We start from the raw sequence: 25353 nt of genomic DNA on the forward strand, positions 1-25353 counted from the left end.
TATATATATATATATATATATATATATTTTGTAGAAACTCTCAAATATATTTTTTTGTACAATATTTGAGAGTTTCTACCAAAATTACCCTTTACTAAAAATATTCCTTCAAATTTTTTTTATTTTTTAATCAAACAAACTTAACGCCTTTCATTAACGAGTAAATGTTCAATACATAAGAGAATAATCTCAAATCTACGGAAACTAGCCCAAGAATTGGCCGCCCGAGCAAGAGAATGGGCAACCATATTCACTTGTCTCCTAACAAACTTCACTTCAAAGTTTATACACGATAACATAATTTGGATAATATCAGCAACAATTAAACTAAATTCCGAATTATCACTATTCCTCGTTCGAATAGCTTCAGTTAAAACCTACGAGTCGCTTTCAAATTGAACCATATCCAGACCTCTATTAGGTAAATGAATATTTTTCCGATATATTAGATCATTAAATTATTAGGTAAATGAATATTTTTCCAAAATAAATCATTTTTTATCATTTAAAATATTATAATAACTAAATACTATTTATCAAAATTATAAAAAAAATAAAATTTTTATCACTCATAATAGTCAATATTGATTTTTTTCATGAAAAAATGTAAAAACGTTTGTGTATTGCTTATAAAACATTGAAATTGTGTCTTTTCTTATGAAATTATTATATCTGAAATACAATAATCGGCAACTAATTTTTTGATTTAATAAATAATTATTAATTAATTGATCTAATGTACCGGTAGATTAACTATGACTTAAAAAAACATAGTTCAAATGAAATGACTATTAAGTCTCGACTAATAATGTCAATTGTGTCAACAGAAATAAAAAATTTTAGATCAAACCCTTCAACTTGAAACATGTTCATATGCAAACTTAACTAATTATACTTACTTTATTAAGGAATTCAATTTTTCTCAATCAAGTCGTTCAATATCACTTAATTGGACTAACAATAACTTATAAATTTAAATTTCGACAATTAAGCATGTCTAGAACAATATCAAAAGTTCATTTACAAAATTTAGTATTTTTTAATATGAGATGAATTAAATATGAATTTTGTAAATCAAAATATCAAGATAAAAGTAACGAATATTTTGACCTGGAAATCAAATTTTGTGCTTCTAACTTTTGGACAAACTTTTTATAATGAGCTATACATATTTGCAAAATCATCAGAAATATACATCAACTTTACAACATGACCAAAATTGCATGCATAAAGATTTTGTGAGGATCAAAACATGACATTTTCTTATGAAGATGAAAAATTAAATTTAGTAATTTTGTATCGATAACAAACTTATTTAACCCCGTAAAATATAATGAATCACTAAAAATTAACAATATTACAATAAATATATAAACATATTAAAAAATTTAAATTTTTTTTACTAACAATAAATATTTTTTAATAATTATATGCACTAATGGTTAGGTGTAAATGTATATTAATCTTTATAAACTAATAATATTAAAAAAAAATTGAAAGGTAATAATATTGAAATATTAAAATCGTAGTTGGATATATCATATTAATAATTTTAAAAGTTTTTTTTGTTTGAATAATTAAAAAAGTTATTAAAATCATATTTTAATTTTTAAGAAAATACAAAATATTAAAATAATATTATTTATAAGATATTAGAATAATATTAAAATATTTGAATTTGTTGAAAATCATATATATGTTGAAAGATATGATGCATGATTTGATTTATTGTGAAAGGATATATTTGCCAATATTAAAAAGTAGTGTTTAATATAAAAAACTTAATAAAGAAATAAAATCTGCATTAATTTTTTTTTGTTGGCAAATCTGCATTAATTACTATATTACTTGTTAACCACATCAGCGGTGTACCGGTACACATCCACATAATATGTGTACCGAAGAATTCACCTTATTCAATTTATTTTTTCTATACAATTAATGAAGGACAATTTTGTAAATTAACTCATAATTTTTTCTTTTTTGTACAACATTAATTACGGAAATTTATGTAATATGATCAAAACGGCTTATATTTTGATACGTCTATAATACATGTTTGAAGTTTGAACTCGCATGGCAACATATTAAATATGTTATTATAGTCTTTTACCTACATACTATGCCAATTCAAACCCATTTTAAAAGAGTTAATTATAGGGTCACCCCATTCTAACCATAGCCACGCCACTTTAATTCATTTTTCTGTTTTCTCTTCACACATGTCTAAGTTTCATTGCTATATGTAACAACTAAAAAATCTTGTACATTTTCAAGAGACAAAGCATTTAATCTCTCTCTCCCACCTATACTCCTAGTATATACACATAGACATGGCTCTTCTTCAAACTACACCTTGAAACCAACAAAGTCGTGTGTTTGTCTCTATGTTTGTTAGACACAAACACAAACACAGTGTTATCTTCTTCATTCTCCTCTGTTCTGTTATGTTCTGTTTTGCATGAAACAGAGTACTCTGTTTTATATTCTTTGTGATGAGGTATATTCGGACAAATAGCTTCAAGAGACTTTTCTCATTCAAAAAACGTGGTTTAGGGGAACAAGAACTTAATTCTAAAGGTGAAGAAAAAGATAACAGCTTGAAGATTCTTCCATATGAAGAAGAATCTTGTGAAAGACCAACTTGGAAATGTTTCTCATATGAAGAGTTGTTTGATGCTACCAATGGCTTTATTTCAGGTAATTAAGCCTTGTTTTTTTGAAAAAGATTATATCATACAAATATTTATGCAAATTGTTAAAGAAGTTCCACATCAGTTGCGAGATTCCATCTTAAAATTGAAAGTTGAGCCTAACTCAACTCTATAAAACCGGCTTGTAAAGTGAAGATTGCACTCACTTATAAACAGAGTCATCTTGCAACCGATATGAAACTTTTAAATACAAATTTTTGGGAATAAGTTTTTGTTTTTTGTTATAGAAAATATTGTTGGAAAAGGAGGGTATGCAGAAGTTTACAAAGGAATGTTGAAAAATGGTGAAGAAATTGCTGTGAAGAGATTAACAAGAACTTCAAAAGATGAAAGAAAAGAGAAAGAGTTTTTGACAGAGATTGGTACAATTGGACATGTTCGTCATTCCAATGTATTGTCTCTTCTAGGATGTTGTATTGACAATGGACTTTACTTTGTTTTTGAACTATCCACAACTGGTTCTGTTTCATCTATTCTTCATGGTAACTACTACATAAACCTTTTCTTTATATTTTTTTTTTACCTTGTTTGTCATAAAAAATGATTTTAACTTGATTTTAGAAAAAGGGTTGTTAATAGTATATGAAAATCTTGTTGTTGTAGATGAAAAGTTGGATCCTTTAGATTGGAAAACAAGACATAAAATAGTTCTTGGGACAGCGCGTGGACTTCACTACTTGCACAAAGGTTGTAAGAGGAGAATAATCCATAGAGATATCAAGGCATCAAACATTTTATTGACAAAAGATTTTGAACCACAGGTAATTCTTTTCTTATGACCTTCAATGTTTCAAATACTATGTAGTTGTTTTTTTTATGTTTTTTTTCTGTCATAGTGACGGTTTGTGTTTTTTATTTTGGTAGATATCTGATTTTGGACTAGCTAAATGGCTTCCATCTCAATGGACTCATCATTCAATTGCTCCAATAGAAGGGACATTTGGGTAATTTTCTTTTACTTAGTATCCTTCATGTTTTCGAACTCTGGTTCCTGTATATTATATGCAATATCCCTACCAATTAAGCTATGCCCACGAGGACATGATTTTATTCGTGTTAACATTTTCATTTTTTATATTTCTTTGTGAAAGAAAAAAAGGTTTGAAAATTGGAATGGTTTATCTTTTGTAGACATTTGGCACCAGAATACTACTTGCATGGAGTGGTGGATGAGAAAACAGATGTTTTTGCCTTTGGTGTTTTCTTGCTAGAAGTCATTTCTGGTAGGAAACCTGTTGATGGGTCTCACCAAAGCTTACATAGCTGGGTAAGTGCCTAAGTGGAGCAGAGGAGACTTAACCCCACTTAACTTTTAATTGTTCTCTTCCCTTTGGAAATGTCTTGTTTTTTTTGGTTTCTTCTTGTCCTATGATAGATTAATATGGTCACAATTTCGTGCAATAACACAATTAGCTATATCGATGATCTTTAGATCAAAGATCAGATGATTAAAATTTTAAGTTTAGTAAGTTAGAGATCACAAAAAAATAAATCATTAAAATATGAATCGTTCAATCGTAAGTCAATATCGACCAGTATCATTGACTGCATAGATTATTGTTACACACAACCCTAATATAGAGTACTTTTGAATGAATAGGCTAAACCAATTTTGAACAAGGGTGAGATAGAAGAGCTGGTAGATGCAAGGCTTGAAGGAGCTTATGATGTAACACAGTTAATGAGATTTGCATTTGCTGCCTCACTTTGTATTAGGGCATCTTCCACTTGGCGACCTACCATGACTGAGGTATAAGAGTTTTCTTTGTCTTAGATTATTGCTTTCTTCAAATGCAATCAAGATTAATTACTTCTTCAAATAAATGAATAATAATGTGTCCATTTATTAATGTGGTTGGCATAGTTTTATTCTTTTGCTATATAGAAAAAACAACAAGTCATTCATGGAGCCCATCTTGACATTGAGTAGGGTTTGAATAAAATAAAATATTTAGTTTTTTATACACATTATTATACAGAAATATATCTATATCATGTGAGCTATGCTTTTTTCTTGAGCAATGTGAACAATAATCAAGTAGTTAACTTAAATACTATGGTTTATTCTAATATTGTTTTTGTTTTCTCAATTACAAGTTAGATATAAATGTCATACTAATATTAATTGCAAATAATTCATAAAAAATATTATTAAATTTATTTCCCAAAAGAAGAGTAGCAAAGTGTCACCGCCTCAAAACATGTATTAATAGGAGATAAACAAAAAATAAGAGGGAATTAGGCCAAAACCTCCCTAAATATTTACAACCCTGAAAAAGGGTTTGTCAAGTCTATTGGCATCAAAGTTATCCTTAATAATTGAAAGTACAATATAATCAATCGAAGAAATGCTAAAAAATTATAAAAGAAATAAAATTAAAATACAGCTTTTTAACTAATCCAAATACAAAATAATAAGTTAATTAAATAAAATATATAAATTAATTAATTTTACATTATTCATATTTTTATTTATTTCTCATATAGGTTCGCTCTATATATTGAAAATATAACTCAGCTAAAATTTAAATTTTGATTCGTTATGTTGTGAAAATCTAACCCTTTTTATGAGACTTAATCATTTGATTCATTAGTCACCTTTTATTACGTAAAAGAAGAAATTTGTATATGAAAATATAGCTATCGATTACTTCCCCATCTATTAATTTCCTTCTTCCTAAAGTAGGAAGTGAAATCACCAACTTCATTTTGGTCATCATTTTAGGACATACGAATAGTAAAGATAGGTACAACTACCACTGTAATGCACAAGACAAGTAAAGCTATGTATTTCTCTCGATCTCTCCTAATAAATTTGTATATTACTTTATCAATTTTTGTATTTTTTTTTCTAAGAAATTCACAAATTAACTAGAAATCTAGTACTTTTTTTAAACCACAAAAAAAGTATGTAAATCTTTCACAAAAACAAGGAAAGATTCCAACAAGATTGATACTTCAATTTCCAAACCCCATGAAGGGTAAAAAACTGCTTGAACTTAAAATTAGAAAGGTGGCACATTTAAAAATCTATATTGAAATCTTGAATAGTAGCCACTAGTAAACTTTAAGAATGCACATTAATAAAATTCAACTATGTAAGATGGACTATTGGACAAGGTTTTAAAATCTTGAGGCTCTAAGTTATCTACAAACATTAAATAGAAATGTTTAAGTACTCAAATTTTAATCAAATATGAAACTCTAAATTTAATTATATCAATAAATTTTAAATTTTGAGGGGTTCTAAAGTGTTGAAGGACCTAAATTTCTGTTTATACCAATTTTTATCGGTCCAAATTCTTGCATATACAAATTTTGACGTCTAAAATTTTGAGGACTTTTTTTTGGTACATTTTGAGGACTTAAATTCCTGCATATATATATATATATATATTAATTTTAAGATTAGAATAAAACCTCCAAAGTCCTGTGAGTTTAACTCAATTAGTAGAACATTGCATTATATATGCAGGGGGTCGGGGTTCGAACTTCGATCATCCCACTTATCTATCTTAAAAGTGGAATTTCTAGCCACTAGGTTATTAGACAAAAAAAACCTCCAAAAATATTTTTTTTAGTTAAGTAACCCACTAACCAAAATTTTATCTTTCAAATAAATAAATAAGTAGAGAATCATCTCGAATATAAAATTTAACCAACATATTATGATGTCTCTCTCAATGTAAAGAAATTGTATCCAATCAATTGATACATATTGAACAGAGTAGGACTCGCCACTTGGCATTTTATAATTTATCCCATTGCTTGTATATAAAAAGTTTTAGTATTAATTAACACCTATAAATCTACGCAGAAGGGAACAGATCAATGCTTTCAGTGCTAGAGCTTGCAATGCTTATGTGATTTCTTGTAGATAATTTTTATTAAATAGATGGTGGGTCATTGTAAAAATAAAATAAATTGGATTTTGTGGGTCAGAAATTATGTATCCGTGATATATATAACTCTTTTGTTCGTGGCACATTTGAAGTTCACCTTCGTAAACTTGGTCAATTTGTCATATTATCTATATTTGCATGTGTGGCGTGTTCACTTGTCTAATTCATGCCTTTTAGTTAGACACACACTTTGCCAAGTTACCAATAAAATATACACAATTCTATCTATATAACATCAACATAAATTATTTCTATTATAATAGTACATCAATTTCAATGTCTCAAACAATCAAATTTTTATTGGAAAAGAAAACTTCAAACCATCAAATTTGTAAATATAATACTACATATATTTTTCATGTCATTTTATTAAATTAAGATGGATTTGCATCCATGACTTTACTCATAAATTTCTTACAATGAATAAAGATTTTTTTTAGAAGCGCCATGGAGTCCAACAAAGATTTTTTTTGGTTGAGAAATGTTGATTTTTTCTTTAGTTTTCACCACTAATATCCGATTCACTGGACTGTTTACTCTAATTTGTGGGTCAGTTTTAGCATCAAAGAATTAATGATATAAAGTTCATTATAATAAATGTATGATCACTTAAATTTATATAGTAATCATAAGATAAAGAAATAATCAACTAATCACAATTTGTAGCTACCTTAAACAATATATTCATAATTAAGAACCTCAAACTATATCTAACATACCCATTTGAATTTTCTCAATATCATTTAATGGCGGCATTCTTTCTCCATACAAATTGACTAATCAGTTGATGTTGTGTCTTACCTAATTTTGACTTTCAATTATAGTAGGACACATGATACTAATATATATGACATGTCACACACACACACAAAATTTGCATTTAATTTAATATATACTACAAGACAATTTAAATTGTTAAATGTGTAGGTTCTATTGGATTTCATGTGACATTGAGTTGAGGTGCTGATTTATATATGCTACCTTCAATATTAATTCATGCAAGGAAATTGTGGGCCTAATGTTTCTTGTTGTGTTAATCACACAAAGGAATAATCATATCACATTACCATTACTTAATTGTTTTTCTTCATAACTGATCACAGATATTGGAAATAATGGAGGAGGGAGAGATAGATAAAGAGAAGTGGAAAATGCCAGAGGAAGAAGAAGAACAAGAGGAAGAATTTTGGGGTTTTGAGGATCTAGAATATGAATATGACACTTCCTTTTCAATGTCTTTAATTGATTCAATTGAAAGTAATTAGAATTAGTACTTAGTAGGTAGTTTATTTCAGTTACATAAATATGTATATACATGTATGTCTTAATTTTATATACATAAAAATAAAAATTGAGGGTTCTGTTGTGATACAGTTTTCCTCCTATCTAATCAATCTCTATAATAAAGTTTTCTTATTGTTCTTTTGTGTGTATAGTATAGTATTAATATGTGTGGGTGTGAAATTATTCTTAGCATCGTGCTAATATTATTGGACTTGGTGCGTGAATTTAAACAGTACAAGTGGCCCAACGAATTTGATATCATATAGAATTTGGTCTAACTCAACCATACAAAACTGGATTGTAAGTACCGTCCATATCACATTCGATGTGAGACTTCTTAATAATTATATATGATGATGATAATTAATTGAACTCAGAATTGATTATGTCGGCAACACAAAGAGGAAAATGACAATGCATTGGTTGTTTTCGTGTGCAAATTACTCACGGGTATAATAAACTCTTTATGTGACTAAACAAGGCAGAGGAAATTGGATCAAAGGTCCACACATTTATGCACATTTGACAAAAATTAATATGAAATTCATGGAGGTTTTCTATAGTGTTCTTAATAATCAAATGATGTCTCCTTTTTCAAGCTCATTTTGTTAATATTTGTAGATTGTAGTCGTGGAGGACGGTTGTAGCTCCTCGGAGGGGGCGGCGTACTTACAAACACTTTGAAGATCAAGTCGAATTGTGACTGAGGTCGGAGGGTGAGTGGTTTTTTAGGTTTAGACAATATGTAAACCGGATCAAGTGTCATTATTTATAGGATAGGATGTACTCTAGTGTTTTCTAGGTAGAATCCATTGAGTCTGTTAGGTTGTCCTCAGCGTGATTCGTTGATCAGCTTTTGATTAAACACTTCTAGGACATGCTCATAGCATACTCCATAGTGATCGACTCTATTTGCGGATTGGCCCAACTCAAAACGAAGTAAAACTATAAATTCTAATTTCACATTAAAATAAATTTTGCAGAAAAAATTAATTGCAATAATGTCACCTAAACATATTAAAAAATTTATGTTTCATAAATCAATTTAATTAGCTCTCATTTTCCTTAAGGGTCATTTGGTTCAACGAGGGGGAGGGGAAGGCAATATTTTTAGTTAAATGTCAAAATCATCCTCTCTTTTTTTTTTTTCCTTTTTTTTAGGTTTGCAACATTCTATATTTATTTTTTTCAAATCATTTTGTTACTATATACTTTGCAACTTCTTTGTTCTAAAAAAATGAGAAAAAATAGAGAATGATTTTGACATTTAGCTAAAAATATATTCTCTCACCTCCTCTCCAAAAACCTCCCACCAAACACACGCTAAGTTAATCACATATGATGAAGAAAAATCATATCTTCAGTATTTTGGAAATCTAGCTAAAATCAAAGCTGAAATGACTCGTCCATGTTATAATAATAATGTGGAAAATAACTATTAGGCCATATGGTTTGGTCACCTTAACTTCAACTATTGTTGCATTCAAGTTGATCATAAAAATAACAATGGCAGCAATCAAACAAGTTTTATGCATTTGTTGGCTGTCATGCAAGTTGCCATATGCTATATGTTAATCATGATTCCTTATTTGGAAATTGCATGGCCCGTTAGAGCTGTCATATAGTTCTATAAGCATATGACATTAATTAATACTGTAAATATCAATTGTAGAGTTCACATGCACTATTTTAATGCATACTCCTAAATTAAGCACCAATGCACCATATCCGTGGACATACAAATTTTTATATACTAATTAAAAGAACCCTTTTCTCTCTATTTCATTTTCTAGCTACTACGTTTGTTATTAGTCACGGTCATAGCATTCATTTCAAACAATGGAGGGCTTCTCAGTTTCTGTAGGGCATGCAAAAAAAAAATCAAAACAAAAATATTTAAGTATGTATTTTATATACTTTTTTATTAACTTGTTTTGGTTTTCTATTTTATAGACCCAACAAAATAAGAATTATAATTTTGTTCTTTTTTGTTGTCCCTCAAGATCCTTCATGACCATTGTAATTTGCATATCTTTGGGCTCACTTGAGTGACAATAATAGGTAGGTCTAGTCTAGATTGGCTACTATAATGCTTGTGTCCAAAAAGTGGTCCATTGATGGTTCAAGCATTCTTAGGAACATAGATTTTGGTCTAGATCATATTATTTTTGGTAATGAGTGTGTTATTTTTAGCACACCATATTATGTCTATTTTTGGTATTGTGGTGAACAAAATCACAGTGATTCACCGTGATTTTACTGATATTATAGTGTATAGTTTTTAAAAAATGTGAGTTAATGTGATTCTGGCATATCCACTGCAATATCAAATATACACTAAAAAGTTATGCACAAAGAAGAAACATTGGTGTGATTGGGGAAAAATAATATAAATAGTACGTTTGGTAGTAACTTGGTGTGAACTTGAACGTGAAATGTCATTTCCAAACACACAAATATTTCTCAATAACAAAATACTTCTACTTTATAAGTTCTTTTTTTAATTGTTTTATTTGCAGAAAAAAAAATCATATGTTTTTGTCATTTTCAAAATTTAATAGAACATCAATCATTGCTTTGTCAATACTCTTACAGTATTTGCAATAGTGTTTTATCTATTTAGTAAAGTTAAATAGACACCCTCATTGTAAAACGAACAAAATTTATGCTTATAGAAAAAGATGACTATGAAAGCATTCTTCCTCTTCACTTTTATGCGGTTTCCACTTAATAATTGTATTTGAATTAATAAAGGTTATTGAAATGTATGATACAGGGTCATTAATAGGATTCATTTAATAAATAAAAAAAAAATGCTAAATTGAAGAATTTGAATACTTTTTATTGAGTTTTTTTTTTAAAAAAATGTGATAGGATTTATTCAATTTCTCTAAAATGTGTTGTGTACGTGCATGATCTACTTGAGCACTAAAAATAGAGAATTTCAATGTGAATGTTTTTAATCATTTATTTCATATAGAGAAATATATAAAATGAAATAAAAAGTTATTATCTTATTATAAAAAGATGGATAATTTTATCAAAAGAACTGGTATATATAAATAATAAAATAAATAGCATTTGAGAAAAGCTGATGAAGTTGTAGAATTTTCCGTCGGCAACTGCATTGCTTCAAAGTTGATTAATTTGATTAGTTATAAAAGAGGCATTTATGTATTTAGTTGAAACGTTACTCAAAAAGTTGTTTTGGAAGTGTGAGATAATTAATATCAGTGTCTTAATGATATCAAAGCATCTAAGTTCTGTTTTCATTTCACTGTTACTAACTAGAAGGTTGTTTAATAGTAAAAAAAAAATTTAAAAACAATTAACAGTGGATAAAAATCATAGTATTTTGAAGCTTGTAAGTATAATAAATAAAAACAGATGATCACAGCCACGGGCTACATATTTTGAACATCAAACAGAGGGTCACTTCACTTGTGTGCTGTCACATAAAATAAAACCATAGTATTTAGGTGGTCCTCTCTTCCCTTTAGAACTTTCTGTAGCTCCATCTTTATCTCATCCACCCATTGCTGTTACGCTACAGGAACAATATGGTATCACTTAATTTTAATCATTATTGCATCTACCTTGATGCAGACTCCTTCAAAACAAAGAGCTTTGGAATTGGAATTGCATCACACAGAACCAATTACAATGTAAGACAACATAGCAGTTGTATAGAATGCAGAAAAACACTTAATGGCATATAAATCACAATTCACACAATACTGTTACATGAGCTGGATCTTCCATAGCATTTCCAACTACACTATATCTATGACTCATTCACAGTATCACAAGCCTACAAGATTGTTACAGTGCAAGCTTAACATTTTAAAAAGGCTCTGAAGTCAACCATACAATAGTTACCGTCAAAAATTTCATCCAATAAGGGATAACTAAATAATATATATAACTTAAAATAATTAGCAAACCAAAATTTTTGGGGTGTGGGGGACCTCTCTGGTACACTGGGCAGTTTTAACCAACCATTTAAGCTGAAGCCTTTAGGTTGTTGAGAGCTAACATAGTTGTCCAATCTCTTTCTGCATAAGCTAACCAATACAAACAGTTCCCATCAAGTGGCATGCACATCTGCAGTAGTAGGCAGTGTTTACACCTGTCTCATAGAGAACATGCAAGTACCTCAGCTTCAGGCCCAACCCTTATGCTACTTCAGCTCTATTGAATTGAGTGTAAGTGGTACCAAAGAAACAATATCCTACAACAAGAGCCCATGCATGTAGTATGTCATTCAATGATCGATGTCTTTTTCTCCAGCAGAGACTCCAAAAATTCAGAACACAATTTGGTGAGGGGTGGCAACATATGTGATGATGACCCATTAAATATGGTTTCCCAAGGCCTATTTGATGCACCAGAGAAAACCGATGAAGCCTTGTTCCTTTTTAAATCAAATACCGGTAACTCTCCATAAATTGATGTATATCCGAATTGTCCTGAAATAATGGGAAGTAGGAAAAATGAAAAGCTAAATCTCTAAACAAGTACTGTAAGACCAGAGAAAAAATGGAAATAGTAACATTTTGACCGACTAATTTCAATTAGTTCTTTCTTTCATTCATTAAAAATGAAATCAAATAACATATTGCAAGAGAATGAAGCTGTGACTTCTTCCGTTCATCCAGATATGTAGAGAAAACAGTCAAAACCCTGATCTAAAAAACAGTAGAAGAAGCAAAGACAACCCACCATTATCTTCAAGCCCAACAAGATCACCCTGCATAGTCATATTAAGCTCACGTGCTTCCTTGTCATATGGATCAAATAGGACATATTCGCGATCTCCATTTAAGTATGCAAGCAGTGTTTTTGATGATTTTTCATCTGCTAGTTCAGATGGATTTCCTTTAAGAAAAGCGATACTCCCACCCTTGGCCTGAATAAAAGGGCATGCAAGAAAATGCAACAAAAAAGTTAAAATCCTTTCTCTTTTTTCGTTAAATAGATTTGCAAAAAAACAAACTATCAAAAGGACCAACAACAAATGTGCATTAAAACCATCTCAATCTTGTAAACAAACAATACCTTTGTTACAGACCAGGAAGCCATGGGAGTAGGATCTGTTGCGTTGAATACTAAGATTATTCCATCACCTTTAAACATACGTTCATTTGATTTGGGAAGGAGAGCAATAACAGCAAAATATGATAGATCTAATGCACACGAAACAGCTGCATGAATATGAATAACAATTCTGTCAGATCAATAACCAATAGCGAAAGTGAAAATTGCTTACCAATATAATAAACAGAAGTGAAAAATATCAACATAGTATCTAAGTATAGTGTTGCAAGATAGACAGGGTAAAACTTGAATAACAACTTCCAGAATTGAAATTACATGAAACATAGTAAAAGCATGATGAGTATGAAAAATAAAAATCATTGGGATATTTCTTCAAACCTTCTATTTCAAGCCTGTATGACCAAGATGCAGCTAACTTCGACATACTCCAAACAGACAGTTGTGGTGTAGAACCATGAGATACAGAAAGAAGATTCTCCGACTTTCCAACAAAGATGAGTCTCCCGATTGGCTGGAAACAGAAAGAAAATTAGACCAAGAGGTACAAATCAATGAACCCTAAAATACTGAAGCCAAAGCAACACTTATAGGCATCTATTCTAAAAATATAACAGGAGATTATTATCCTGTGTGTTGTGATTTCTTTCTTTCCATTTATTTTTATAATCCTGTATTTGATGCTTTAATGCATGATGCAAGATAAAGACCCAATAAATGCAGACTTTGCTGCCTCCAATAGTAACCATAATCTTTATGAAAATTCCACACACTAATCAGTAATCACACAAGCAATAGTGCATAAACTTTCACAAGCATCTGAGTGAGGAGCTGGCATGTCTTATTTGTTGAAATGGACCACATTTGAAATATCTTCATGTGAAGAAACACACGAGAACACACACAAATACAAATAGACATGATCAGTAGTTCAAAAAAATCTCACCGATGGAGTCTCTCCTACAACAGCGATGAGCTCATTCTTGTCTGGGTCCCACAATGTAATAACAGTGTCTGCTGCAACTGCAAGCACAGAACCATCGGCTGAAAAGGCAGCAGCTCTCATTGCTTTATTTCTGTGAAGGGGTGAAGTAACAGCATCATCAGTTAGTCATATTATAAAAGTAACATGATTTCAAACAGAAGCAATCAGAAGCTATATAATCTTTTTGCTTTGTCCTGCTGAAGATTAATATTAGTATTCAATTATGCAAAGGAGTAATTTTACAGAAGACACGCCAAGGTGCCAAATGACCGTAGATAGAGGAATATAAAATGCATGGAATCATGAAATTCAAAAGAGAACATTCACACAAACACTAACCCTACAATTTTACTAGGAAAGAAATGACTCGGGGTTGGTGAAACTTAAATATTGAAGGCAAACCTTGTTGGTAAATTTTTGTTATTTATCTAATATCTATAGCCTACAAAAGAAAATACCAAGTCAAGCAATTAAAGTAGGATTTATACTTGTATGACCCAACAGCATGGCACATCCAACTAAAATTCTGATGGGTCTGGCCTTTCTGCTGAGTTTCTTCCCTGCAAACCCATATCTGAAAAAAAGAATAAAAATGTCACCAGAAAAATCTCTAAACAATACAAAAAGTTTAAAATAAGTTATCTGAAAATACCTTGAAATCTCCACCATAAGATGAGGTGACAGCCATATGACGGGTCGGATGAAAAGCAATCGCGGAAATATGAGCATCCCTATTAATAAGCAGAAATGTGTCAAATCCACTTTCTAATATATCCGAATGCACACATAGCACATCTAACATACAGCTTGTGATTCTGACAAGTTACACCTTAGTTGAAAAAATCAATTACAGTACTGAACCTGATTGAGTCATGCCATTCTACTAACTTACTGCTACTTACATTACGTAAGGAATCTGAAAGACTGTAACTAAAATATAACAATGACAAACATTCTTATAATTCTTGTTCAAATAATCCATGGACATACCTGTGAGGTTCATAAATAAGAGTGGACATTGAAAATCGTTTGGTATCTGAGTCCAAATCCCATAATTTCAAACAAATAAGACCTCCTATTCCTTCTTCAGGAAGCTTGACTTCTACGGTACCCATCATAGAACCATCAACAGACAGTTCCACCATGGTCACTACCACCTGCAACCACATTATTCGATGAAAAAATGTAACAAAAAATCAAATGCTCAATTATATGCAAGATTGTCAACATATCATATTAAAGAAGCAATGGGTGAATTCACATACCGTGACATCGTCAACTGGTTGATAATTTCTTTCACATACTTGAATCTGCAAAGCAATAAACTTCAACATTTTAAAACCCGTGTGTTTAATTTAAAGGTTGTTTTGACAGTTTAACGGCAAATCTAAGGAGCGTTTTTAGAGTAAAGAAATTAAAGCAAATTAATGAAAAGAAAAACATTTATTACATTGAAAAAACCAATCATTTATTGATTGTTTCAAGTACAATGAAACATTGATAGAGCATACTAAATACTCCTTAACCAGCCTGAATCATATTCATTAGATTAAACAATGAATTGTCAAGATTAAAACATATGGTCATGTAACTTTTTTAAGTGGTCATGTGACCCTTAAATAATGCTTAATCTCAATTATCCATGTATGGCTGATTGGCCAAGTCTTATCCCTCTCGCTCAAGGATAAGAAAGGCTCTCTAGTAGATACATCCCATGTGTGTGTGAAGATATTGACAAGACACGAAGTATTTTGTACACAGATACTAGATATTACCTTAAATCAGTTGTATATGTATAAAATTAGTGTTAACTTCACTAAAACAAAATGTTTTAAAAAAACGTAAAAACCCCTTTTAGTTTAGTAGATTTTAGGGACGGGGGATCAGGCCATTTTAATAATTTCAAAAAGAAACTTAAACATCAGGCTATTACCTCATAAAGTCCACGATTAGCAAACAAGCTGTAGAATTGGATGCCATAATTCTCAGTTTGTACAGCCACTAAGCCAGAAGTGCAGTCAAAGGCAGCTTGGCTAGAAATACTTTCACATATATCTTGAGAAGACAAAGGGGGCTGGAAAAAAAGTGAATGTAAAGGTTGTATCAAGCTTCAACAAATGCATTTTATGTGCATGTGATCAAAACATGCACATGTAATGTATAGATAAAATAAAAATCAGTTTTCTCACTGATCATTTTCAAAAGGCAAATGTTCATTTAGCATAACAGTTTTCATTTATTCTCAGCACAGTTAATTGTGGAAGTGAATTAAAAGTCACTCGTCAAATCAAATATTGCGTTTAAGTGACTAATGTGATGCAAGTTTGTGTGCCTACTTTAGCAGAAAATTTATTATGACGGTCAATAGTTTAGTTTTAAAAAAAAAATATTAGTGAACAGTCAGATGATCAAGATTTAAGACATTTCAATATATTAGGGACTACGACACACTGACGTGACGACTGAACCAAGAAACAAGAATATGAATAGACCAAATATAGGAACTAACCTTGATCCCTGAAATAGACCTCATTATTTCCATAGAAGAGATCTTAAAAATGTGAATTTGATTATCTGCACAAGATATCTGCAGACCCTTAATTAGTTAAAACATTATGAAGAGCTAGTTTGCTGTTGGGTGATACCCATAAGACTAACAGTCATATGTTTGACTACACAAAGTTAAGCCTCACCGAGGAAACTGAAGGATCCGGAGAATCTATGAAATACCGAAGCGGAGATCCAATTCTTGGTAAAAATTTCTTCTTTCCGGTGTCTAGCTGCCAAAACACAAGAACCCCTTCCTTCCCACCTATTATAAAATTATTATGCCACACAAATAAAAAATTTAATTCGAAAAGTCAATAGTTTTCTGCTCAACAAAGGATAAGATAATTTGACCATCAACAACGTCGTCTTAAATCCATTTAGCAAAACTTCTGCTTATTGAAAAACTCAGTTCCCACTAGGTGTTTAAGATATATACATTGTTCAAAACAGTTTGAACGGTTACTTGAAACCCTAAAGAGCAAAGACATTTACTAACTAAGTTATTAAATAATCCTAATTGGAGCAAAAATTTGTGGCATCTGCACCATCAAGTAATATAGGACACACCAAGCCTAACATGCAGTACACAAGTTGAAGTCCACATAAGATAATTGGAGAAGTTTTCAAACTGAACAGAACACAAGAATTATATTTGAAACAACCTACTTCTAGCTTCGCAGATAATCATTGTCCAGTACTCCAGTTCAATGGTTTTTTATAAATAATTCCAGACATGGGGTTTACCTGAATACAAATAGACTCCATCTGAAGAGAAGGATAAAAGATTCACTCCAGAGGAGTGCCAATGCCATGTGGAGCATGATTCAGCATCATCGTTTTGTCTTACCCCAGGCTTACATTCTTCACCAGTCATTGATGTTCTGTTCAACAACTCCCCATTTTCCTGAAAGTTCTGAGCACCAAATCCTCTAAAAATTAAAATTCTTCCAGTGACATCACCTGCAGCTACAATCCTCTCAGTTGGATGGAATGTAAGAACTGAAAAGGTCTTTGTATGATGCAGTGTAATCTTCTTTGAAACAGCAGAATCAGAGTCGACTTTAGGAATTTTCCATATATGAAGTTTCCGTTTGTCCTTTATGCCCAAAAAATTTCCACAGGGACTAATGGTCAAACGTTGAGGCCGTTTAGTCTGTCATAGAGTGAAAAAACATTCATGTAGTGATGCAACAATCATACATAATAATCAAATCATATTCTCATAGCCATTGAAAAAAAAAATTCATATTCTCATAAATGTTGACAGCTTAGCATAAATTTTGTGAGACTGTTTGGGAAAACTTATGACATTGTTCGTAAATTGTTTTAAGCTTATTTTCAAAGGCTCTCCAAGATAATTTATGAAAACAGCTTATAGCTTATACAAAAGGGAAATGCTTATTCTCACGACAACACACGTCACAAATTACAAAGGCGCTCGTGATAATTCGTGAAATCGTTTTTCGTGATATCACATAGAAATAAAATGGAAGTTATTAGCAGCATAAAAATGGCCGAGTGTGAAATACAAAGGCGCTCGTGATAATTCGTGAAATCGTTTTTCGCGATATATAGCATTGCCGTATACAAAAACAATTCAAGGCTCCCTGTTTGGCAAGGCCAAATTTATAGCTTACAAGCTCATATGACAAAAAAAGACCCTTGGTGACATTTTTTTCTCAGGAGCTTATAGCTTATTTTACTAGCTTACAACTTATTTTGATAAGCTAATTCAATTAGCTTAAAAAAATTAAATATTAATTATACATATCATTTTGATGTTATTTCATATTTATAAGTTAGTTCAACAACTACTGATGTTACCAACCACTATATTTCATCTTTTGATCCTCTATAACCTAACTTTATTTCATCTTTTGATATAGAAATAGTTAGTTTATGCATAAACACTTATCATAACAAAAGTGTATGTCATAAGTTGCATATCCAAATAGGGCATCAATAGGATCAACAGTAAATCACATTACTTCTGATTAGAGAAAATATCAATATATTTACAACATCCACATTCACAATTAACCCTAAAAAATTGAAAAACACTATAAAATAGTTATACCTCTTTCAAGGTAACCTTGGAAAGCTTGTTATAATTTGTCAAGTTACACTTCCGGATCTGAGCAGTACAAAGTTTAGGCTTATTATCTTTGCCATTTTCAGTTTGCATACACACATAAGCATAAACATTCTTCTTCTTTCCACTACTTTCTTCTGGTGTGGATAACAATGAAGGTATAACCTAAAATATTTCAAACAAAAAAACACAATAATGAGTATTAAAACTATAATAACGAATATGCTAGTTGAATAGAGAAAGCTAGGGTTAGTACCATGGAGAAAATTGGAAGGTTAAGGTCAATTTTTTTGATACATTCGAAAAGTGAGAAATCCCAATAACGAATGGTTCCATCGAGAGAAGAAGTCCAACAGTAGTTGAGAATCTTTGAACCGGGGACAACAACGACGGAGGTGACGGTGGAAGTGTGACCTTCTAAAGACGAAACCTGTAAAGCGGTTGCGGTGCTGAAAATGGCGACGGAAGTGCCGCAACCGACTAGAAGACGGTTGCCGTCGTTGGAGAATGATGGAGGACATGAGACGTAGCTTTGTCCTCCTCTCATAGTTGGTGGTTTGTTTAGTGAAACGAAACGCAGCGTTTTGGAATGGAACTTGAAGTGTGTGAATTTTCAGGGCAAAAAAGAATGGAGGCGACAGAGAGTAGGAAGTGGCAAAGGAGGACGAAGTTGGTGTATGCAATGTGCCCCAGCATCATATAAGGGTTTGGGCCTTTACTTCACTTTTATATTATTTATTTTTTTAGGTAAATGTTATCACCACCTTATAGATTTAGTTTCCGCACCTCCTATTTGTAGTAAAATTCTAATTGGTAAAATCTTGATTTAGTTGAATAATTCAATCATTTAATTTAAAGAAATACATAAAAATATATATCATTTAGTTATTTTTTCTTTTTATCTTTTCTCAAGTATGCGTGTTCATTCCAAATGATGAGATCGAGTTTGTTTGATCTGCAAAATATAAGTACTGGACAGAACAATACAAAACAGAACAGGACAAACATTTAAGGTATTGAAAAAACTTTGTGTTGTACGATGTTTGGTAGACAAAAGGTTATTTTGGTATTTTAGACAACTTGTGCAGAGGACAAAAAGTTGTCCTGTGATTCTATCGGGTACAAGAATTTCAGTTTTTGTATTGTCCCTTACCTCTCAGTTTGTCCACTACTATGAACAGTTTTAAAATCTAACACAGTGCAATAGAAGTTATCATGTCCAATCTATTACTTTTTAACCGTTTAAACGCACAATAATCGTGTTCACTCAAGACTTTGTCCTTTCAGATTTTAGTAGTACGATTGTACATTGTTTGTCTCCGCTAATTAATTTTTTTTAGTAATATTGACGTCTTATATGTTTGTTTGTGATTTTGTAGTCTTCTTTCTGATGGAGTATTTTAATTTACGTTGAGGTGACATCATTTATCAACTAATATTGTGGCTTCCTACACTCATGGTCCATGAATGTGGCTTTAATTAAAATCAATGGTTCTGAAAAAATTGAAACTCAATTAAATGAAAGTCTTGTGCAACCATTTTTCTTCATATTTATTATCTTTATTGCAACATCCCTACTCTGCAAACTGTACTTGAACCAATTCAACCCATGACTGAGAGGTTTCAATTTTTCCTTTAGGCTTTTTCACTTTATTGTTATCAAGTGTCTGCGTTTTTTGTATGATTTTTAATATAAGGGATGGACGATGGATTTCTCCCAATAAATATTTTTCCATGCACACTTAATTTAGTAATCGGACTCTAAACTAAATGGTTAAGGGATTCAAGTATATTCCATTTATCTACAATGTTGTTTATTACTCAATTTCATTCTTGAGCTAATGGTGCAAAAAAAAAAAAAAAAAAAAAACAGGGTGTCAGTTGAACCCCCCTCAGAAGGCCTGGTTCCGCTTCTGGAAAATATCCACCCTCTTGACCGTATATTTTTCATCCAGAAATTTTGTTCAAGGACTTGGCGTTCCACTCAAACCAATATATTGTTATATCTAAATACAAATATAAAATTTGATTTTTCTCAATCTGATCTTATTCAGATGGCCACCGACTGAATGCAGTTTTGACTTGCATACAATCCGGACCCAATTTTTAAAGGTAGACTAGATATAGTCATATTATCGGATGATCCAAACCAGATCCTTTGATATTCTCCTATATTACTATATATAGGAATTCAGAAGCCATACAAAATGTTTTCGAGATAACGTTGCCATCATCATGAGAAAGCAACTATCAATATTTTTCCTTAACCAAGTACGAATACAAAAACAGCTCCAAGGCAAGGAAAATAAAAAACACTACTGAAACTACAACACGATACAATACAAGAATAAAACGTTGAATCAGAAGATCAATGGTTGTAGAACAAATAACTCTTGAACATATCAGAGGAATTCTTTCTACTCCACATGTAAATACGAAGGTATAAATATACTCAAAGTAAGAGTCTTCACATCCCACTTTTGATTAAATCCTGCGTAACAATACCAATTGCCATGTCAAACGAGTCCTTCAAAGTTCAAACATGTCAAAGATATTATGTAATGTAATGCAAAGCGAAGGTAATATTACCATCAGAACTAGGCAAATCAAACACTCTGTACTTTGCTTGACATTTCTTTCACTTTTTGATCTCCTTTTTCCTACAATCAGATCAAACTTTACACTGAATAAAGCTAACACACACCAAATCAAATGTATGTAATATGCATACTTTTGTCATAATTTATTGTTATGGTAATGATGCAAGGAGAATACATCACATTTCACATCTAAGGTGATTTGTTAGATAAACTTCTAAACTCTTGCATGCTCGCACACACACAGAAAATTGACCATGGACACTGGATAGTAATCCGTTTAGCAGTAGAATAAAATACTGCAAACCAAAACCATAATCTAACTTTCTAGAATGGCCAAGCTCCCATATCACTGCATAATTACACAACATTAGTGTTTACACATTGCTCTGGAAGACCAACAGACTAGTGCAAAGATAAGTTGAGAGAAGATTTCACAATGGAATCCGTGAATCGTGACAAATTGATGTCGTAAAGTACCTAAATGCTGAGAAGTAACCACAAAAGGTGAACCTATTGTCTGCCTCAAACTCCTCTTCGCTCTACTAACTTTTATTGTCATTCACTAATCCTTATCATCTCTGGTTGTTAAAATTGAAACTGAGCACATCCTTTCTAGTTTGATAAGACTCGCTTACTTAAAAATCAATTGGCCCAATAAATACAACAATGATAATAATGACTAACTTGATTTCAAAGCACCAGGAGGAAATGCCCTTAATTAACATGTTCTTTAGCTTTAAGTCATAGCTTTCAGGGTAACTTACAAATAAAGCATGTGACCAAGGGCAGACTTAACTTTGAAGGCTTACTTATGTCATTATGACTGACCAGTTTGGATTGAGTTATTTGAAAACAACTTATAACATGTTCATAAGTTGTTTTCAGCTTATTTTCATAAACTCATGATAGTTTATGAAAACAACATGTGGCTCATATGAAAACGGATTGACTTTATTTTTGTGATAGAAATAGCTAATACATAAGCACTTATATGATAAGCGCTTAATTAAGTTGTTTACCCAAACACGACCTATATCAACAAGTCAGTGCAAAAAACCTGTACACAATCCCTAATCCTCTTTTACTTATGAACATAACTCCAACTCTATAATAACCCCAACTTCAATTATTAGATGAAATTTTCATTTTGGTACATTTTTACCAAAAAAAGGACAACAGTGATATCCACTTTTTTAACCAGTTAAACATTCTTTATGAAAGTACAATTGTTCAAGCATTGCAACATGGTACTGTAAAACATACACTTGTTAATTAGTACTTATGGAAATTAAAAGCTCACCGTTCCCTTGGTCTCATAATAATCATCAAGAGCCCATTGATACTTTGACTGATTCAACCCAAACCAACGAGCCAAATGGTCATCCAAACTTGAGTGAGCTGTCAATTAATTAGCCAAATAAACAAGATATAATTATTAATTAATAAAAAAACTGAATCAAACTACCCAAAAATAAATCAATAAAAAAATTCCCAACAAACTAAGTCATGCATTAAAATAATTGTTAAGCTAAATCTTCTATATTTAGTTAATCAAATCTAAGTAATAAAAATTCTAAAAATAGAAAAGATGAGTCTGTCACTCACTCTTCATTCAGTCTTCACAATCACACTTTTCAACTACTCATTTTCAAAATTCAAATAATCTAAACTAGTACTAGAGAAAGAGTAAAGTAATTACATACCGGTTTGAACCTTGTCAACAGCGTTCTTGAAAAAACCGAGAAATGAAGTATCTGAAGAAAGGGTTTTTTTGGAAGAATTGGGAAGAGGGTTATGAATCTGAGGTGGAGGAGGAGCGATCTTAGCATTGTTGTTGTTGATGGTTGTTGGTGAATGAAGAGGAATTGAGTTAGAAGAGGGTTTTGGAGTTGAAGGCGGTGTCATGAAAACAGTGTAAGGTCCAATTTTACCGATGACCGGCGGCGGAGGAGTAGATTCGGTGTTGAGAGACATTGGCGTAGAAGAAGAAGAAGAAGAAGAAGAAATGAGAAACGCAGAGATTTGGTTGGAGAATGAGAAATGAGAGAAACAAGAACAAGAGTTGAACGAAGAAGAGTGGAAGATGTAGTTGGAATGTTTTGTTTATGTTGTGTTTGTGTGTACTGTACTTTGGTTGTTTTCCAATTCCTTTCTTTCTTTCAACTCCACTTTTATTTACTGCGTTTTATTACTATTATTAAAGCTTTTTAGTACTGTACTTTTTTGTTTTTACTTTTTTGCTTTTCCATCTCATAATAAAGGCATCTACATTTAAATATTTCAATAAACTTCCACCATTACTTCCAAATTTTGTTTGTAAGGTCTATTTATAATATGGTCATCATGTCCACACATATATTAATAGCCGGTTGTTTGGTCTGGAAAATATAAGTATTTTTTTTTTTGACAAATGGAAAATATAAGTATTATACATAATTGTATAGGATAAAGTTTAAGTTTTTGAATAAATTTTGTCTTTGTATGATATTTGATAAATAAAATATTATTTTGATATTTTAGACATTTTGTGTAGAGAATAAAAAGTTGTCTCGTGGTTTTCAGTGAGGATAAAAAGTTCCTAGGCTCCTAACTTAACCAATCTTAGGAACAATTTTGAAATCAAACACAATACAGTAATTATGTCTTTGAACAAATAATTTTAAATTTTTTAAAAATAAAATGCACAATACAAAATTACTACTACACTAACAAATGCATAATTAAGTAGTTTTTTTATATGATAAAATGGATAATTTTTAATACAAAACTAGCAGGAGATCCGTGTGTCCGCACGGGAGTCGCGGCGTTGCCGCTCCTCGGTAACATGAAATAGTTAAAAATAAAAAGGATATAATATTTGGTTAAAAAAATAGAAAAAAAAATAATGGTAAAACCATCACCAAAAAATCTTAGGTCTCCGTATTAATATATGAGTATAAATATAGTCTCGTAAAAATTATTATAAAATAGGCATCATATTAATATATTAGTGAAAATATAGGTCCCACAAAATAAGAGACATGATATGATAACTGTATCATATCATATTAATAACCCTTAGGGCCCGTTTGGTGCACAAGATAAGAGACATGATATGATAACTGTATCATATCCTGCCGTAGTCTAGTGTTTGGTGGTACAGCAGGATACGATAAGTTAATCATGAAGCTTATCCTATCCTGTCTCTCTAGTTATAATTTTTATCCTGAATTTGAGCTGGGTTACCAGCAGGATATGATAAGAAGAAAAAAAATTACTGATTTAGTTTATAAAATATATTTTAAAATACATAAAATAAAATTAATAAAATATACATAATAAAATAATTAATTTATAAATATATATGTGATTTTCTCACAGAGGTAATTTTGTAATTTACATATTCTAAAAAATCAAAATTTTACTAAAATTACAATATTTTAAAGTAAAATGATTATTAAAAAATTGACAAATAGCGATATTAATTTAAATTTTATAAAAAATTAAATATAATTCTTTTGCAATAGTAGTTTTATTATTTACGTATGAGATATATCATGTATTTATTTGGCTTATATAACATGTATATATTATTGAGTTATTTATTTGATCATGATTCATATAAAAAATTAAACTTGATTATTTTCTCATGATTTTTATTTGAAATTATATAAAGTTATTTTATTACTTATTTATATTTTTTATTTATAAAATTCAAAGTATTACAAAATAATTTTAAAAAAATAACAATTGTTTTACAAGAGTAATTTTGTCATTTAAATATGTTATATATCTCATCATTTTATTATGAGCTATCAAAAACAAAATATAATAGTTATCATGTTTGTCATCCTGTGTGCACCAAACACAGGATATGATAACTGAGTACACTAGCGGACCTAGGGTGGGGCTGGGCAGGGCCATGGCCCACCCCCAAAAAATGTGAAACTATTAAAATACCCTTGATGTATTTATAAAATTATGCGTATAAATTATATGTATTTCTTTAGACATAAATATATCAAGATTCAAGGCGTGTCATAATGGTTGTGAGTACAATTATTTGTGTGGAGGTCATTGGTTCAACACTCCTTGCCCAAACATTTTTGCATTTTAGTGTTTTTTATTTATAAAAATCATGTTTAACGATTTGAAGTTCATGCATTTGGAGACCAAAACTTTACCTCAAGCC

At 30.8% G+C, this 25353-nt stretch overlaps 3 protein-coding genes across 3 annotated transcripts; 1 reads left to right on the forward strand and 2 right to left on the reverse strand.

Moving 5' to 3' along the window:
* Window positions 1–2078: 2078 nt before the first annotated feature.
* Window positions 2079–8037, forward strand: LOC123909733 (probable receptor-like serine/threonine-protein kinase At5g57670). Its single transcript, XM_045960612.1, has 7 exons — window positions 2079–2700; window positions 2942–3196; window positions 3318–3475; window positions 3579–3658; window positions 3846–3981; window positions 4315–4464; window positions 7720–8037. Exons 1-7 carry the CDS (start codon window positions 2496–2498, stop codon window positions 7879–7881), a joined length of 1146 nt encoding a protein of 381 aa, XP_045816568.1. The 5' UTR covers window positions 2079–2495; the 3' UTR covers window positions 7882–8037.
* Window positions 8038–11587: 3550 nt separating this feature from the next.
* On the reverse strand, window positions 11588–19281 carry LOC123905976 (WD repeat-containing protein 75). The gene is made up of 15 exons (XM_045955794.1): window positions 18839–19281; window positions 18568–18747; window positions 17235–17643; window positions 16634–16752; window positions 16450–16527; window positions 15874–16014; window positions 15206–15250; window positions 14931–15097; window positions 14593–14671; window positions 14429–14514; window positions 13902–14031; window positions 13337–13469; window positions 12959–13104; window positions 12623–12809; window positions 11588–12369 (listed from the first exon to the last, which is right to left on the reverse strand). The coding sequence occupies exons 1-15, from the start codon at window positions 19127–19129 to the stop codon at window positions 12161–12163; spliced, it is 2400 nt and encodes a 799-aa protein (XP_045811750.1). The 5' UTR covers window positions 19130–19281; the 3' UTR covers window positions 11588–12160.
* A 1502-nt stretch (window positions 19282–20783) lies between these two features.
* On the reverse strand, window positions 20784–23319 carry LOC123910854. The gene is made up of 4 exons (XM_045962138.1): window positions 22886–23319; window positions 22483–22580; window positions 21172–21242; window positions 20784–21073 (listed from the first exon to the last, which is right to left on the reverse strand). The coding sequence occupies exons 1-3, from the start codon at window positions 23154–23156 to the stop codon at window positions 21189–21191; spliced, it is 423 nt and encodes a 140-aa protein (XP_045818094.1). The 5' UTR covers window positions 23157–23319; the 3' UTR covers window positions 20784–21073; window positions 21172–21188.
* Window positions 23320–25353: the final 2034 nt, after the last annotated feature.

This window comes from Trifolium pratense, linkage group LG2 (assembly GCF_020283565.1).
Source record: "Trifolium pratense cultivar HEN17-A07 linkage group LG2, ARS_RC_1.1, whole genome shotgun sequence".
NCBI classification, from domain to species: domain Eukaryota; kingdom Viridiplantae; phylum Streptophyta; class Magnoliopsida; order Fabales; family Fabaceae; genus Trifolium; species Trifolium pratense.

Coding starts and splice junctions, on each gene's coding strand:
- LOC123905976 (XM_045955794.1), bottom strand. CDS start 19,129: ATGAGAGGAGGACAAAGCTACGTCTCATGTCCTCCATCATTCTCCAAC. Junction 16,528..16,633: donor CGGATCCTTCAGTTTCCTCG/GTGAGGCTTAAC, acceptor AAGGGTCTGCAG/ATATCTTGTGCAGATAATCA. Junction 16,015..16,449: donor GGTCTATTTCAGGGATCAAG/GTTAGTTCCTAT, acceptor CTTTTTTTCCAG/CCCCCTTTGTCTTCTCAAGA.
- LOC123909733 (XM_045960612.1), top strand. CDS start 2,496: ATGAGGTATATTCGGACAAATAGCTTCAAGAGACTTTTCTCATTCAAA. Junction 3,659..3,845: donor CCAATAGAAGGGACATTTGG/GTAATTTTCTTT, acceptor TATCTTTTGTAG/ACATTTGGCACCAGAATACT. Junction 3,982..4,314: donor ACCAAAGCTTACATAGCTGG/GTAAGTGCCTAA, acceptor TTGAATGAATAG/GCTAAACCAATTTTGAACAA.
- LOC123910854 (XM_045962138.1), bottom strand. CDS start 23,156: ATGTCTCTCAACACCGAATCTACTCCTCCGCCGCCGGTCATCGGTAAA. Junction 22,581..22,885: donor TGTTGACAAGGTTCAAACCG/GTATGTAATTAC, acceptor ATTAATTGACAG/CTCACTCAAGTTTGGATGAC. Junction 21,243..22,482: donor ATTATGAGACCAAGGGAACG/GTGAGCTTTTAA, acceptor ATCTGATTGTAG/GAAAAAGGAGATCAAAAAGT.